Source organism: Micropterus dolomieu, linkage group LG11, assembly GCF_021292245.1.
Source record: "Micropterus dolomieu isolate WLL.071019.BEF.003 ecotype Adirondacks linkage group LG11, ASM2129224v1, whole genome shotgun sequence".
Lineage (NCBI taxonomy): Eukaryota > Metazoa > Chordata > Actinopteri > Centrarchiformes > Centrarchidae > Micropterus > Micropterus dolomieu.
The window spans coordinates 20,266,876-20,283,317 of record NC_060160.1 but is presented as its reverse complement, the minus strand read 5'-3'; the positions used below and the strand labels follow the sequence as shown (position 1 = coordinate 20,283,317).

The window sequence follows — 16,442 nt, the reverse complement described above, 5'->3', positions numbered from 1 at the left end:
CACACACACACACACACACACACACACACACACACACACACACCCTCACTCTGACTCTCGCATTCCCTAAAATCTCAGCCAGTAGTTTCTGGTTGGCCAACTAAAGGAACCAGCGATGCAGTAAGGCTTATGTTTTCCCACACAGCTCAGCGGGGGTGTGGAGGCACCACAACACATGAAGCAGCCCGAGGACATTGGGGAACAGCAGTGTCAGTCCGAGAAAAGCAGAGATCGGTTTGGAGTGGCCTTGGGCTCGATTTGGCAGTTTGAAGCTGTGTGAGGTTGTCATCACATAGCGACAACTGACAATTTGATCAGTTTGATAGATAATCACATATAAAATACACACAATGCTCAAGGTGTATTTGTTTTCATCTCTATTCTCTAAAAACAAACAGAGATGTCAGGAAGATCAGTCTTTCTGCTGCAGCCGTCTGCTCACCTCAGCCAGCTCATTGGTTCAATTATAGATCCCCTGTTTGGCTCTTATTATTCACTCTGGGCGCAACTGATCCTCTGTTCATCACCACAGCTCCCAGAAGAACTTCCAACAAAAATGTCTCTGCCTCCAACTAGTGAGAATGAAAAGAGCGATAAAAAGCATCCATGCTCCAACGAAAACCAGGTTTTCCAGCAGATGGGATCGATTTGGAATTTTATCACTTCCTGTGCCATAAAAGTCCCAGATTGTGGTCCCTGCATTTTGATCAGTGTCAGCATTTCTGTCTTTATAATCTCCTCTTAAAATGCTGTACATTAAGTGATGCATGGTTATTTTTACCCTGAAGAATCTTAAAAGTTCAATTTTCTCTCTCCTACTAGAGACTGCAACTCACCTCAAGTAGGACGTCAAATGGGTTTGGATCAACACATTTTGTAGCTCAAAACGATGTGATTTCTTCGTCTGCCACCTCAGCACACTGAAGCTATGGATGGGTTTTCTAGCATCATGTGTGAAGCAGACAAATGTTTGATGAACTCATTACTTAGCTCGCATCTCATTTCAGCTGGTATGATACACATGCTGTGTCTCAATTCGGATACTTCCATTTGTACACTAACATTTAGTACACTGTGTACATTATGTACTTACTTGTAAAGTGTGTGAACAGGGTGGGGTTGTCTTAAATCAAACATGGCTGTTGTGCGCTTAACGAAAATAACGATCGCAAAATTTGACGACTTCTTCTGCTTCTGTTTCTTCTTCTTCTTCTTCTTTTTAATGTCGAATTGTAACCGGGCGGATCATTAGCGCCAACAATAGACTTTTCGCATTGACACATGCTGTGTCTCAATTCGGGTACTTCCTTGAGTATACTAACATGCAGTATACTACGTACACTATGTACTTACTTAGTGCGTTAATTTTGACAGGGTAACTGCTGTTGTGCACGAACTGGAAATGACTATCACAAGATTGCACAGAGGGTACAACAGAGTTCCAAAATAACAGCCATAATAATAATAAAAAGTAAGGATAGCAGGACAACAACTTCTAAAATGATTGTTTTCTGAATGGAGTTTGGATCGATCAAGGATATGCTATGCTAACTTGGTCACAGTAAAGTACAACGATAGCTGGAATAAAGTTACAGACACGTGTTTTCTGAACTCACCAGGTAGTTCAACCTCCTCGCTTTCTTTTCTCCCAGCAATGTCCAGTTTTGATATAAATATGAAGTCGTAGTCCGACAGAGCTAACGACGCTAACAACAACAATACTGGAACCGGATGTGCACGGAACCTAGCTGCTGAGAAGCTCCAGTGAAGATAAATCAATGTTGAAATCGCAAAAACTAAAGTAAAAAGCTAATTTAATAAAAGCAGTTTACTCCGAGCTCCTCCCGCGAGTAAACGGCGTAGTTGTCAGAGCAGAATCCGACCGACTACGGGTGTTTATTTGTCCAATGTTTGCAGCGCTGCTCCCTGCTCCTCTCCCCCAAGTATAGCAGCTCTCAGCCGGCCAGCAGATTTTCAATCCCCTGCTCTGCCCGGCTCTCTCCACACAATGCTCTGAAGCCTCTGTGACATACGGACAATCTCAACACTGATAGGCTATTGCGACTTGGCGTCATGCGACTTCTTTGCTTGAGTTGAAAATATTCACTCCACCCGACAGGAAATTGCGCGTCTACGCGTCTTTGCATTGACTTTGTATGTAAACTCACCGCCCCCAACACTCGCTTCGCTTTTGGTCTGAAAGCACCATTACAGCTGTGGTTTCCTCTGCCATTGTTGCTTGAGTCTCTGCTGCGTTGGCTGCAGCAGTATGTGTGACTGCGGGAGCAGAGGGCCAGGGACAGCTGGCCAGCCTCGCAAGCTCCTCCCCGCGGGTGAACTCTGAAAACGTTCAAGCGCATTTTTAATCCACCATCACTTTTCGTAAAACTGTCAATATTCGAAATCTACACAGCTGATTTCTCGCCTCAAAACTTCTCATAAGTGGATTTAGTGATGAAATGGAGTACGAAACTTGTAAAAGCCGTTCTGTTGTTGGCCTCTCCCTCTGCTGCTTCACACTTCTCCCGTGCTGTTGGTCCACTTCCGCTACGTAGCTCAAATGGCAGTCGTTGAGGGTGAGAAGTGTCCGTCGTTCCACACTCAACTAATTAGCCGGTATGAGTGCACCATCCAGGTACTGGCAGTGCACTGCATTTTGCCATACTTCTCAGTGTGAACCTTTTTTTATATACAGTCTGTGGTGTGAACACACTTATGCCCTCAAAAAAAAAAATAGCTGCGTTTTGGAGTTGATCTCCGCCTACATTAAAACGACTGAAAACGCACAGTAGGGCCCGTTCAGGTCATAGACTGTATATAAGAAATGGACGTAGTCAACGTGACGCCACCCGTTGGTTTGTGGACTGCTGTTTTGAAGCCTCGAGTTTGGCCGATAGGGCGCTGCCATGTTGAGTTTTTGCAACCAGAAAGTGCCCAGAAGTGTGCGGAGCTAGCTAGCTTGCTTAGCTAGATGCAACTGTAACTCACGTTAACTGTCATTTTAACAGGGCTGATAACTTTGTCTAGCGAACAACAGTCTTAAAACTAAATGTACTGACCAGAGAAAGTGAACAGCCAACTCCTAATAAACTTTTTCAGCGCCGCTGGTTAAATTTACACAGTGCCGAGGGTACGAGTCGGCTCTAGCCTGATTGACAGGTCGCCATGGTAACAACTTGTCAATCATACTCTGCTTTGTGGTCTATTTTAAAATTAATGGGACCATAATTTACTAAATGAACATCATTTTGTATTGAAGACATGAAACTAGCGACTGAGACCATAAACTCATTATGAAAGTGTTTACTGGGGTAATTATTCAGCTGGGAAGTAGGGTCATTTTCCTATTATTTCTAATGGAGCCGGATTTCTTTTTGCAATCAGAAGAGTCGCCTCTGCTGGATTTTCAATAGAATGCAGGTTTCAGGGACTTCCGCATTTGCTTCATATTGTAGACCGGAAGCTTCCCGCTTGGTTCAGGTACACTGGGCATGCGCGTGCCAGTGTAAACATGAAGCAGATGGTCTATTCCGTAGTTACAGAAGATTTGGCGAAAGAATTAATAAATCATCGTTTCTAAAGTCCTCCGTTTTGGATCGTCTTCACTAAAACGCCCTACGGAGTTTTGAAACGCAAAACGGGGTTGGCAGCGTTTCCAAACTAATCTGATTTAGATCTTCGTTTTTATCGTTTTAGTCTGGACGGGAAGTGCAAATGTAGCAAATGGTCTCCCTTTTAATTTGAAAGCACAGTAGTGTGGATGAGGCCTGAGACAAGCAACCTGCCCTATACCTGTTAACAGTATCTCCTCTAGCTGTAACCACTGGGGAAGGACACCTGGAAGCACTTGGCACATACCACACCTTTTTTTTGTTTTAATAGATTTACTCATCATAGAATATGTACCATATGGTATATCCCGTGGTCCATAACTACTTTTAACATCACCTTAATCAGGCCCAGATTTTGGTTCACCCCTGGAACCTTGACATCAATGCAGTGAAATCTCAAGTAATTTTCCTCTCAAGCTGCTTCATAAATGTGGCCTACAAAGTGTTTCCTCAGCATGGTTTTGTTATTTTAAGTGAAGCCTCTTTTGCATGTGAACTTCATTCTTCCTTCAAAATGTGCCATTAGTTTGTAATATGCACTTTATGGTCTTACGCAATTTAGTAAGGCAATTCCAGTCAGGAATGCTGGACCCTCAAAAACCCTTCACCTCTGACTGAAGCATTGTTTTTTGTCCGTTAGGTTTTTCCTTATTAAGAATGAGGCCTTGGACTTCCACAGGCCCCATAGCAGGAAGTGAGGCCCCCGATTCAATTACCTTTAATCGAGGCAAGGTCACTGCTACCAACGGCAACAAAGGGCCACCCAAAACCCCCACACGCTCCCCACCCCCCTTTTTGTTTACTGTTAAGTCAGACACTTCCTGTTGATGCAGTCACATTCATCTTTGTGACACTCTGCTACTAGGCTTTGCATTATGCGTATTTCACCTTTTTATATATTGGGGACCTGAGTTGTCCTGTTAACCTTTCAAACCTAAATCATGATGACTGATGGCCTAACATACAGCCCAACGGCCCTTTAGAAACCTCATACTCTCCCACTCAAAAGCTATCAAGAGCAAACTGCTGGCTGGGGACAAAGAGAGAACATTTCAATTAATTTTACTGGACTTCTCTGAGCTATGATGTTTTCTGCAGAGTTGATGTTGAAACCAAACACTTCTTTGTTCCAGTGATCCGCTCAAAGACCTGCACTGCATGATATTCACATGCACATTAGCTGTCTCCAGCAGCTATTAAACATATCGTAATGAGTCGTAAGATCTGCTGTAAATGTATTTTACCATTGCCTAGGGGTGAATCTGTCACAAGGTGTGTAATGTAACACTTAACCTCTTAGATGGCAAATTATGGCAACAGACACACACTCTCTTTCTAGCCTACAGGCATTTGTATCTTTATTTTATAGTCAAGTCAGATCCGTGTAATGCCTGTGGCGAGGGCAGGAAGCGCTGTGTTGTGATAGCCCTTCTTCATTTCTCCCCAGGACACTTATAGCAGTATATTGTCCCTTCAAAGAGCCCCAGCTAGAGCCTACACACAAAAAAGCTTCTGCCATCTTGATTCTAGATTAACTGAATGTCTATAAAAAGGCACTGAAAGAACATAAATTTGGCTTGAAATGTTATGAGAATGAAAAATTGCATTGGACTGGAACCACAGATTTTGCTCAGACGTGGTTTTGAGCTCAGCTGGCGGTGTGGGACAAAAGCTTGCTGGACATCTGTGGGCCAATTAGAACTGCTGTGACTGTGTGATTAGCCTGCTAATGAAAAAGCCAGGAGAGATGTTTGATCTGGAAAATGCTCGCACTGCCTATGTGCTACAGTTCCACTTTTACTGTGTGAGTGACTGAAACCAAACCACCAGATATCTTTTCTCTCTTCCGTACATTACCTAAGCATGTACAGTATTTCATTTATGATGTTTCATCTATTTTATGTCAAATGTACCATGAGTAAGGCTGCCTACTGCTACTGTTTGACTAGTTCAATCATTCTAGTGATTGGGGACTGACATGAGAGAAATGATTTGTATATTTTTTAGCTCATGTTGGAGCGAGGCAGTGGAATAAAAGCAGACACTAACAACTTGCAGATCTCCTTCGTTGTTTCCCAAACACATGCTGTTTTACTCCTTGCAAAGCATATTTGGCACACAATGGCACATCGCACATATAGCAGCATTGCTGGCAGCAATGCAACACCATTTGAGCTGATATTTACCAGGACAGGAGCCAGGCTACCCTTTCTTTGCTTACCTTTAACCAACACATTATTCCAAACCCATTTATTCCACCAAAACATTGCACACACTTTACAACACTTTACAATAAGCTCTTTAAAATATTTGACAAGTGGTCATGCTCAGTCTCAGACACCTACCAGGATGTGCATGCTGTTGCAGCTCAGTACCCTGCAGTAGTTCAGTTCATTGCTGGTCTGAAGTGTGACCTTGGTGACCCTTAAAGACACAGAGCCCGGCTGCTTTGTGCAGGTGAACAACTTTTTTAATTAGAGGAATGCAGGAAACAAACCATGCTCAAGAATGCAACCATCGCTCTGCTTGATAGGAATCAGGTGATGGTGTGTGCACACCCTCCCTGCATGCCCTGGGACAAAACCTGGAGACTGGAGGGGTAATTTCATGCCCGAGCTGTCCTCACAGACAAGTGCACTTAAATCATATCTGTCAAAGAAATTATGACAGCACCTCATTGGGCAGGAAACAACATATTTTCTTGAGAATAAGACTCCACTGTTGGCAAAATAAAAGCAAGTACCTCCCAGGTCTAGACTGTGTAGAAGTGTTGTTTGCTTTGATCTTGAGTTTGATTGGCACTATAGATATATATAATTTCTGCTCTAATCACGAGTGTGCGTGCTGATTACATTTTTCTTTGACATAGTTTAAGTTGTGTATAAACTCACCGTTTCAGAACTATGGGGTAGAGACTGACAACTTGAAGAATCTGGTGGTGAGGATGAGAGCTGCCACTAATAGTCTGCACATGGCCACGTCTGACCGCAGGAAAAGCCCCGCGTATGACGGCAGCAATCCACGCAAGCCACCAAACGACTTCCTTACCTCTGTGGTGGAGCTGATTGGTGCCGCAAAGAGCCTCCTCGCTTGGCTCGACAGGTAATAACATTTTCATAACCACCTGCGCAGATCAGATATCAGAAGTGCTGCCATACGACCACTGCTTACACGAGCTACATATATGCTTATAGAAACTCTTTTGATTTTAAACCTGCATAGAAAGGTTTTTTATATTAAAAACATTTTAGTACCAGGTGTATGACTTTTTTGTTCTTACCATTTTTAATATAAACTTGGTGCAGGAAATAAAAGATTAATGTGGGTCTGATGGCCAATATACTACATAGTGCCCTCTGCTCTTCCGGTGACCTGCTCTTAAAAGCATCACACCATAAAAGCAGAGCATATTAAGCAGGTTGCCAGGATTAAGTGTTATCTGGCACAATTTAAGCTTCTCTTTTTGTGGCAGGCTTGGCTAAAGCGAGTAAGATGACGTCATGATATAACTGGGAGTTGTGATGAAAGCATCATAACAGTCTTTAAAAGTGCTGTACTAAATGTTAAATTAAATCTGTAAAGTTAAAAAGTTTTTTTTGAAGTAATTTACATTTTAAAAAAAAAAGCCAATGTGTGTTAATACTGTTTATAGATTTTCATCTATTTTAATAATTTGTCAACGAGATCATTTTCACTCATATATACTTCCATTAATCCCCCACTTAGTTTTATGCTAGCTGATGGTATATATTACTATAGCAGTAATAATAGTTCTGCCAGAGCAATTTAAGAAGATATATATATATATATATATATATATATATCTATATATATATCTATATCTATATATATATCTATATCTATATATATATCTATATATCTATATATATATCTATATATATCTATATCTCTATATATATATATCTATATCTCTATATATATATATATATATATATATATATATATAAAAACAAAAAGGACTGCACTGAGGGCTGGGGGTTGATGTATGGGTAGCTATTTAGGAATTCATAAGCATATGTTTTAGATGGAAACGGGGAGAAAAAGACAAGGAGATGAAATGGCACCAGAACAGTGACATTCTTGAGTTTTAACCAAGTCTGTCTGTGGCCAGTCACCCAAACACAGTAATCAGACCAAGGTTCATTGAGTGTTGGTAGCTTATAGCTGACTCTGCATCAGTAAATCAGTGTAGTCGCACACTCCCAGGCCACTTTATTACGTACACCTATACCATCTAAAGTAATTTAGTATAACAGCTCTGCCATTTTTTTTTTTATGAAGCATACAATGTTTGCCAGTTTCAAGATTCAAGACATTATCAAGAACGTTTACATGTTTGTAAAGGTATAATTTATGGCTGAGCTATTGGATTGTGTTAAATTGTACAGGGTTACTTTAAAAAAGAGTGTATATCCAGTCTTTCTGTTTTAAGTATTTTTATTACGCGACAGTTTGGCGATAAATATCAAATATTGTTGTCATATGCTTTGATTTAAAAAAAACTTTTTGAGTGGGTGAACAAAGTCTCAACCCAACTCTGCAGTCCTTTACTGGTTCCTAATGTTCTCCCTTTCCTTCTTTGTCTGTTTGCAGGACGCCTCTTACAGGGATCAGTGACTTCACAGCCACCAAGAACAAGATCATTCAGCTGTGTCTGGAGCTCACCACCACAGTTCAACAGGTCTGCACGCAAGTTAGCTCAACAGCACACATGTAGCTGGCAAACAGACACACACAATAGCTTTTTCCACAGAGCACATACCATCCCGGGGGCACAGACATGCAGGATAAAGTCTAGAAGAAGAGAGTTATGGGAAATGTGGCCTGGCAGCGATGACATGAAGCTGAAGCCAGCAGTCTGTGCACGTTATTGCAAATGCTGATGTTTTTCTTGGGATCTTTCCCCCCTCATGCTGGCTAATGAGGAGACCCCCTTTAGTGCGGGGATGTTTAATGGTAAACGTCGCTTTTGTGTTGCAAGTTTCATAAAACCCATTGGTACTCTTTTAAAGGTGGCTGCCAACGTTCCCCAGGCTGCCGTACTCCTTCAGCCATGTGGTTCCTGTTTTTGCTTCTCCAAGATGCTCGCAGTGGGAGACCAAACTGTCTGAAAGCGTTTCCTGCCTGTAGGTTTAATGCAGGGATGAGGAGGTGGTCCATTTGATAGCCAGATAAATGGCTAACGGTTAAAACAGAGCATCAGCATACATCCACTGTATTTCGCTGAGAGAATTGCTGTAGCATTGCATCATGGTACAACTGGATGTGTGCTTCAGTTTAATACAAGCAGTAGTGGCTGGTGATACATACTGTATGTCTTAAAGCTGGTGAGTGGCCTTTCCTTCAGCATCAAAGCCATTAACTCGTATGTACAATTAGTTCTCCCTAAGGGGTTTGACTGAAGCATAGCCTGGTAAGGAACTCATTTTACACTGTCAGTGAAAGTGGCCACTGAGACTGCAGGTGTCACTTTTAGAGGGTTATTGCATCAAAATTAATTCCTTTCCCAGAGTGCCTATTTCCTCACCAGAGTCTGGGATTTCAGCGCCTCTGGTGATTTACTGTGGGTGTCTCGGTCATGGTCATCCAGAAGAAGTGGGGGGTATACATTTCCCACACTGCCATATGAAGTGGAGAGGTTATGATGTAGAATAAACTCCTGGTGAAAGAGTCTTGTAAGACTGCAGAGATTAGTTTCCTCCTGCAGTTTGGTCCTCCATTGATTATGAATCAGCTCATAGCAACATATGCAACTGCAGAAATACTGATGAAGAGGCTTATTTCCAACTCATCCCATCATCAAGTATCTAAACTTGCACATTGCTTTCAGTGTTAGAATACTCTTGGCATCCTTTCTCATTTCTTTGTACCATTTAGACTCAGGTTTGTTTTTTTGCAGCCCAGAGTATGAGCCGCTGGTTAATAAAATAGGTTGCACAGGAGACTGCCACAGTGATTAGTTTTATGATGTGGGAGGACGGCGTGAGGTTTGCCCAGCTCGTTCATGAACTTCAGCCAAGAATTGGGGCTTTTGAGATCGCACAATTTATGTGTTCTGCCTGAATGAAGCATGTGTGTACACACACAATGGGACACGGCCATAAAACTGTGAACACATCACCCATCCTGGTTGACCTGCCAGTGTGGAGGTCATTCTCTTTTAAAGAACGCATTTTTCATTGATCCCCCGTGTCTTTTATCCAACCCTGAATTGTTGGATCAGATATGAAGTTTATTCCTCCATATTTTTAGCAGAAAAAAACAGATTCCATTATGTAGGTCAAACACTGAACTTTAACAAATATATCCATAATATGTTGATACCTTCTGAATAACAGGATGTCAGAAGGCCTGGTCTAAAGTTCTGCAGTCCATGGACTTTATTTCACTCCAGTGTAAAGGCAGCTACCCTCTAGGTCCCTGCACTGTGGCAACACTCCTCTCTCTCCCAGTCACTTCATTGCTCGACCATGCAAATCCACTCTGGTCGCAGATCAAAGGCCCAGAGAGCAGCACACAGTCATCTGATCCTCACCGGCTGTGGGATCAAGTCCATAACGTGAGGGATCAGCACACCCAGGGAATTGTCCCTCAGCCTCTCTCAGCGCTTAGTTACGATCTGGCTCCTGTCTACTAGAAGGACTTTGATTTTGACAAAGATATGGGATTAATTTGGATGTCACAAACACATCTTAGAAGGATTATCTGTGATATTTTATTCACAGGATTTTATGGTACTATGAAACGAGAAATGTTCCAAAAGCTTGATGGGAGATGTGCCAAGCCATGTCTGCAGCACATAATGATACTGTTTTGTTTCGCTACCTCTAAACATCGAAATATGTATTTTTAGTTCATCCCTCTTAGCTCAGTCAACAGTGTAGTCATCAAAACAAGGGCCAGTCTCTAAATGAAATATGCAGTTGCATGTTTACGCAAGCATTGCCAAATTCTTTCTGAAACCACCATATGTTCTTGGCTGACTGAAAATATATTGTATGGAAACATGGTTTGGGAACCAATACATGTCAACTGAAACCTATTATGATTGTGTTTTTTCCTGCTAAAGGTTTATAATAGTTTTTCCACCCAAGTAAGGGAAACATGGCAAACTCACATGTATCTTTACCAGTCCTTCAAACAGGCACTCAAACGCAGATTCAAAATAATATTTAAGCAGCATAGGATGTATTCAGCTTTGATGTGAAGCCATCGCTCTCGGCCACAGACAGTCATGTAAATCCTGTCAATGCAAACAAACCAACAGTATGACAAGCCAAGTGCATTTGAAAACAGACGTTCCCCTTTAGCCCAGTGGAATGTACAAGCTATGGAAATATGGAAAAACTTGCTCGACCCCCATTCGCTGTCTGCACAATGGATTTACAAAGAGTAACAGAGCTGGCTTTGTACATGGCACTTGCCTATGCATGTCACTAATACTGTGAGGGCCACAACACCAGCTTCCCTTTATTTTGCTTCCACAAAGGCTTGTGGCTTGTGAGGGCGCTCCAGAAATCAGAGACATGTTGAAGTAGATCTCCTGTGCTCTGCAGTTTTGACAGAAGCATTTTACCTGTGTTGTGATGGATTGCTTCCCTTGGGGGCATTCCCAACATAGAGCCAATGCTATAAAAAGGCAAAAAAACGGGGGCCCTTTCAGCACCAACAACACAGTTGTCTGCTGCGGCTGTTGCCTCAGCTGTGTCCAGTCCAGCTGCAGTATGCACTGAGTGCTGTGTTGGGACACTTGGAGGGGAAGGTGGTCAGTCTCCCAACTGACTTTGCAGATTTTATTGTTTGTTCCTTCCTTCAAACAACTACTGTATCTTATTTGAATTCCAGACCCCCCGTTCCCACTAGCCCACCCACTTTTAACTGTGGAAAGCAGGGATGCATCCAAATGCTTGCAGAAAGCACTATTTGGATTAGGGCTTTCTGAACATCATCGCATGTTTTCCCCAAATATACCCACCATGTCATCTACTCATTGTTACTACATTGAGTGTTAGGATGGTGTTTACATTCCAGTATAGTTCACTGAACCACACAGGGCATTATGCAATTACAGCTTCCCTAGAATTTAGGCAGAGAGGTAATTTGAATATAAAAGCTGTTTATTTGTGGCTGTTGACCATGTTTCTCAGTTCTATATGTGGAATGCTGATTATATCGCATTTACCCAACCCCTATACTTTTTTTTTTCTCTCTAGCCATTGAATAACTTCTTCCCGGTTGTTTACTGCTCACGAGCCTAATCTGTGTTCTTCTGTTTAACAGGACTGCAGTGTCTATGAGATGGAAGAGAAGATCCTGGAAGTTGTAAGTATGCTGCATGTCTTCTCTTTGTTTCCCATAACGTAAACTAAATGAGACCCAGAAGTTCCTACATAGGGAGGCTGGTTGATTGTTTGGGTTTATTTTCTTATAGAAATTGTGTGACTCTCTGCAGCAAGGGCAGTTTTCTGAGTGAATAGAGCAGACGGGTCTATAGGATTGCCAGCAGAGGAGGCGACTCTAATACGCCCCAGCCATCAATCTGTGTTTCCTGTTGCTGACACTCTCCAGACCCCTTGGGCTAATACTGGGCTTCCTCTAGCACTCTGTCTCTCCCTTATACAACCTTTAAGCAAAGTCCACATTGGAGCTGAGTTTCTTTTTGTCCATTTCTTTGCTTTGTAATCTTTTGCATTGTCCTGCCCTCGTCTTTGCTCTAATCTTTTGTTCCCAGGTTTTTTGTCACCTTCTTCTGCTGATTCTGCTCATGCTGCTTTTTTTGTTATTTTCCTCCACTTTCTGTCTCTCATTTCTTTATATCCTTCATTCTCCATGCGCCCAACTCTACATAAAGCGTACACCATGTGTTTAAAACAAAATGCATGTGGCTGAGAAGAGACGTCACAGAAAAGACCCCTCTAATGATGATAAATGACAAGCAGGGGATGAAGCACAAAGGAGGACACAGGACTGATTTCAGTGTTGTGTGTGTGTGTGAACTGGTACGTCCAGTTAATAGCACACTAATGGTCCCTTTTTAGCCCGTAAAGCCTTGTGCTAAACACGAACATACACACAAGTAAAATAACTTCCTGATGAAAGATAAGGTCTTTGCGTCACGAGGAGCAGTTTAACCTGACTTGTTGTAACCTGTAAAACACACAATTGTTCCTGGTTATTAAAGGCACAATACAACATTAGAGTATTTGGCTCACTGCTTATAATTACTGTGATGAAATATATATCTAGTTTTGGTCATCTATGTCTTTTGTTTTGCCCTTCCCTCTGCAGTCTAAAATTTTGAACAGCATCTGTGATCAGACCGTGAGAACCACCTCTGACCCCCTGATGAGCCAGTCGGCCTGCTTGGAGGAAGTCCAGCTGACCAATATCAAACCGGGAGAGGGTCTGGTAGGGAATGCTGGGATATTTTTTCTTTTTTTTTTGTCTTTTTTTTCAGCCCTAAACCAAATGTCTGCCTTATGGGTGTGCTGGCTAGGAATGCATGCAATGTGTGTGAAATCGTGACCCACACATCTCTGTCATCTATTCTGTCCCTCTGGAAAGTTTGTAATTTTACTAAAACCATAAATCAAATTTTCTTGTTGTGTGTGTGTGTGTTTTTTTTTTTTGTTTTGTTTTGTTTTTTCTCAGGGGATGTACATCAAGTCTACCTACGATGGGTTACATGTCATCACGGGAACCACAGAACATGTAAGTATAACATTAAGTTGACCACAAGAATATATTCAGTCCCTTGTCATGCTTGAATTATATTAACCATTAAAAAATGCAGTGAGAGAGACTGATTGTAGTTCAGAATGAAGCAGTTTGCCATTGCACTGCTGCCCATCATACGTCTAATGTCAAATGTCCTCAATTCATATGGCCAACTTACTTAGAAATCCCTTTATTACTGTAGTTTTTGCACCACACTGAAGAAACAAGCCTGATATTGGTTAAAAAAAACACCTCACTGTCATCCTCCTCCTCCTCATCTTCCTCTTCATTCTCCTCCTCCTCCTCTACTGAGGGCACACTGAGTTATCTGAAGGAGTTCAGAACTGCTCATCCGTTAAAGGAATTGTTTGTTTCTGCACTCCTGTAACCAGTAAATTTCACAAACAGCCTCCACAGCTCCTACCTTTCCCCACACTGAGACAACCAGTCAGTGACTAATACACCAGCATCACTGCCACGGTTGGATCCTCACGCCTCCGGTGCTTAATTGTGAATCAGGACCTGAATCATCATCATCATCATCATCGTTAATGACTAGTTAATCCCGTTTGACATCTGTGTGACATGGAAAAACAATTAAACTGATATTTATACACGCAGGGAGTGTTTGTATTTTCTCACGATTTGAACTTTGAGTGTTTGTTCATCAGATATTTGCTTTTTTTAATAGAGAATTTCAAAGGCAGACAGATGAAATGAGGCAGGGGTGGCAGTAAAGTAGCTCCAATTTCAACAAGGTTTTGTAAAGTGTGCTGTGTGTTGGCAGCAAGTGTCAGTGTTTTATAAAAGTGGTTTTATAGGCGTTGACCTTTACCTTGCTTGTCCTTTAGTCACCTGCAGACCTGACCAGGAAGATCCATGCTGGTGACGAGGTGATTCAGGTTAACCAACAGACAGTGGTAAGAACCTTTTTTTTTTGGTCCTTAGATATTTGACAATACATATTGTCAATTTGAGTACACACACTAACTATTAATGGCATATTCACTAGCAAGGACCACAATCAACAGATACAATTAAATGATTTATTGATAAACAAACAGTATATATATATGTATGATGCTTGCAGTAGCTGAATAGACATTCGAAAGCATTGTGGGGAAGCTACGATAGGGAAATCCGCTGTAGCGTCTGGGCACGACGGACCCCCATATAACCCTATATAGAGGAAGAAGATGAGGAGACCGGACAGAGAAAGGGGTGGGCGGGAGGGGTGCGGAATGTGAGAGCGAAGAAGAGGGAGTGCGTTGTGTGGGTATTTATGGAAGCCGGGAGTGATGTCATTGATGTGTGGTCCTGCTCCTGAAACTCTGGTAGCCCCACTTAATGGTGGGTGTGTGTGTGTGTGTGTGTGTGTTTATGTTTGTTCTCATGCTGTTAACCAGGTGGGCTGGCAGCTGAAAAACCTGGTTGTCAAACTGAGGGAGGAGCCCACAGGTGTGGTTCTACTCCTTAAGAAGAGGCCCACAGGCACAACAGGTTTCACCCCTGCCCCACTTAAGAACATGCGCTGGAAGCCCCCCGTCCCACAGGTACACGTACACACACTCCCACACTTGTTCCTTTCATTATGGAAGATCAACAAAAGCCTGCACATCTAGTCACCGTCAAACAATTATCATCTTTTTAGGGAGTTGGCTCCAAAACAGCAAGTTCAGACAAGTGTCACAGTGCCACCCTGGAAGTGCTGCCGGCTGAACTGAATAGAACATTGAGTTTTTCTTTATGCACAACATCAGAGCCAAACAAAGTCCCATGATGTCATTCAGTCTAGGAGATAAAGCTGCCGGCCTATAGAGTTGGAGTCTAGTTAGATTGTATCTGGTTCATTAGAAGCAAATTGTCCAGATGTTGCCATCAAAAGAAGACAAAAGGACTTAGGACTCAGGTTATTTGGGTCAGGGGTAGCTAATAAATATTGTGCTAATAAGGTTATGTGACTGTAATCCAATTTGCTGCTCTCCCTCATGAAAACACATTAGGCTTAAGTTAGCTTTTTAACCACCATCTCCGCACCTGAGTCCCCTCCAACAGACAGGGAGACAATAAGCCTGTTGTAAACTAAGTCTACCAAATTTCAGGCTCCGGCATTGTCTTATCATGCGTAGCCTTTTTTATCGCCTGAGAAGGCAAGATGAGACGATATCAGACAAGAGTGGGTTTCTTAAAACAACAAAGAGCCTCTCAACACAAAGGTGGCCAATGTCAACATGTCCACCAGCATCCTGTTTTAACAAGTAGTCAGGCATATCAGAGTTGGCCATCTCCGTTTATCTGTGATAATACAGCTCCAGAAGGCAAAACAGACGCAAATCATACACCCCGATTCAGGAATGAATGACACTGGCTTTGTAATACTGTATAATTTGTACACATGGGAGCTATTTGGTAAAGGAAAGGGGGAATGATTCATGTGATCCCCAATCGGATGTTTTGTCATTAATACCTCAAATCTACTACACTGTATCATCAAGACATATCATTTAGGTCTGATGAGAATGGCGGTAAAGAAGAGTCGTACATTTAGTCAAGGGCACGATGTTGTTGAGTGTTGGGGAACATAACTGTGGTAAAATGAATACAGTTTTAAGTACACATCTCGCGGGCTATTTTTGACTTCACTTACAATCTTACCATACCTCAAACAAGAAGGTTTATACCCAGGGAGACGCACACAAGAGTCTATCTTACCACATGTGGCAAACTCCTCCCAGTTGCCAGCAAGTCACATTTAGTCTTAATTTAAGAAGAAAAAAAACAACTATGCAATGACCTCCATTTTGTTTTCATCAGTAAATGGATATACTGTATACATTGAGTATCCCATGCATCCCAAGCATAGTTGAGGTAAAATTAATTATCACTGATTAATTCATGTATGTGAAGTTATTGGTTTTAATTAAATTGTTGTGCCATATTTTTTCAGAACAATTCCTCCTTGATCAGAACCCAGTCTCCCTGTGGCTCAGCTAACGGATCAACCAAAAAGGAGAAGCCAGCTATCCTGGACTTGTACATCCCTCCTCCTCCTCCAATACCATACACCCCACGGTGAGCTGTTCCATTTCATCT

General features: G+C 42.1%; 1 protein-coding gene across 1 annotated transcript in view; it reads left to right on the top strand.

The window, feature by feature from the left end:
• Window positions 1–16,442, top strand: part of LOC123979107 (connector enhancer of kinase suppressor of ras 3-like) — a 43,362-nt gene that overhangs the window by 22,558 nt on the left and 4,362 nt on the right. Inside the window, exons 3-10 of the mRNA XM_046062868.1 lie at window positions 6,511–6,713; window positions 8,226–8,313; window positions 11,913–11,954; window positions 12,921–13,040; window positions 13,284–13,343; window positions 14,201–14,269; window positions 14,756–14,902; window positions 16,297–16,421. Coding sequence (XP_045918824.1) covers window positions 6,511–6,713; window positions 8,226–8,313; window positions 11,913–11,954; window positions 12,921–13,040; window positions 13,284–13,343; window positions 14,201–14,269; window positions 14,756–14,902; window positions 16,297–16,421 — 854 coding nt within the window. The remainder of the gene's footprint in view (window positions 1–6,510; window positions 6,714–8,225; window positions 8,314–11,912; window positions 11,955–12,920; window positions 13,041–13,283; window positions 13,344–14,200; window positions 14,270–14,755; window positions 14,903–16,296; window positions 16,422–16,442) is intronic.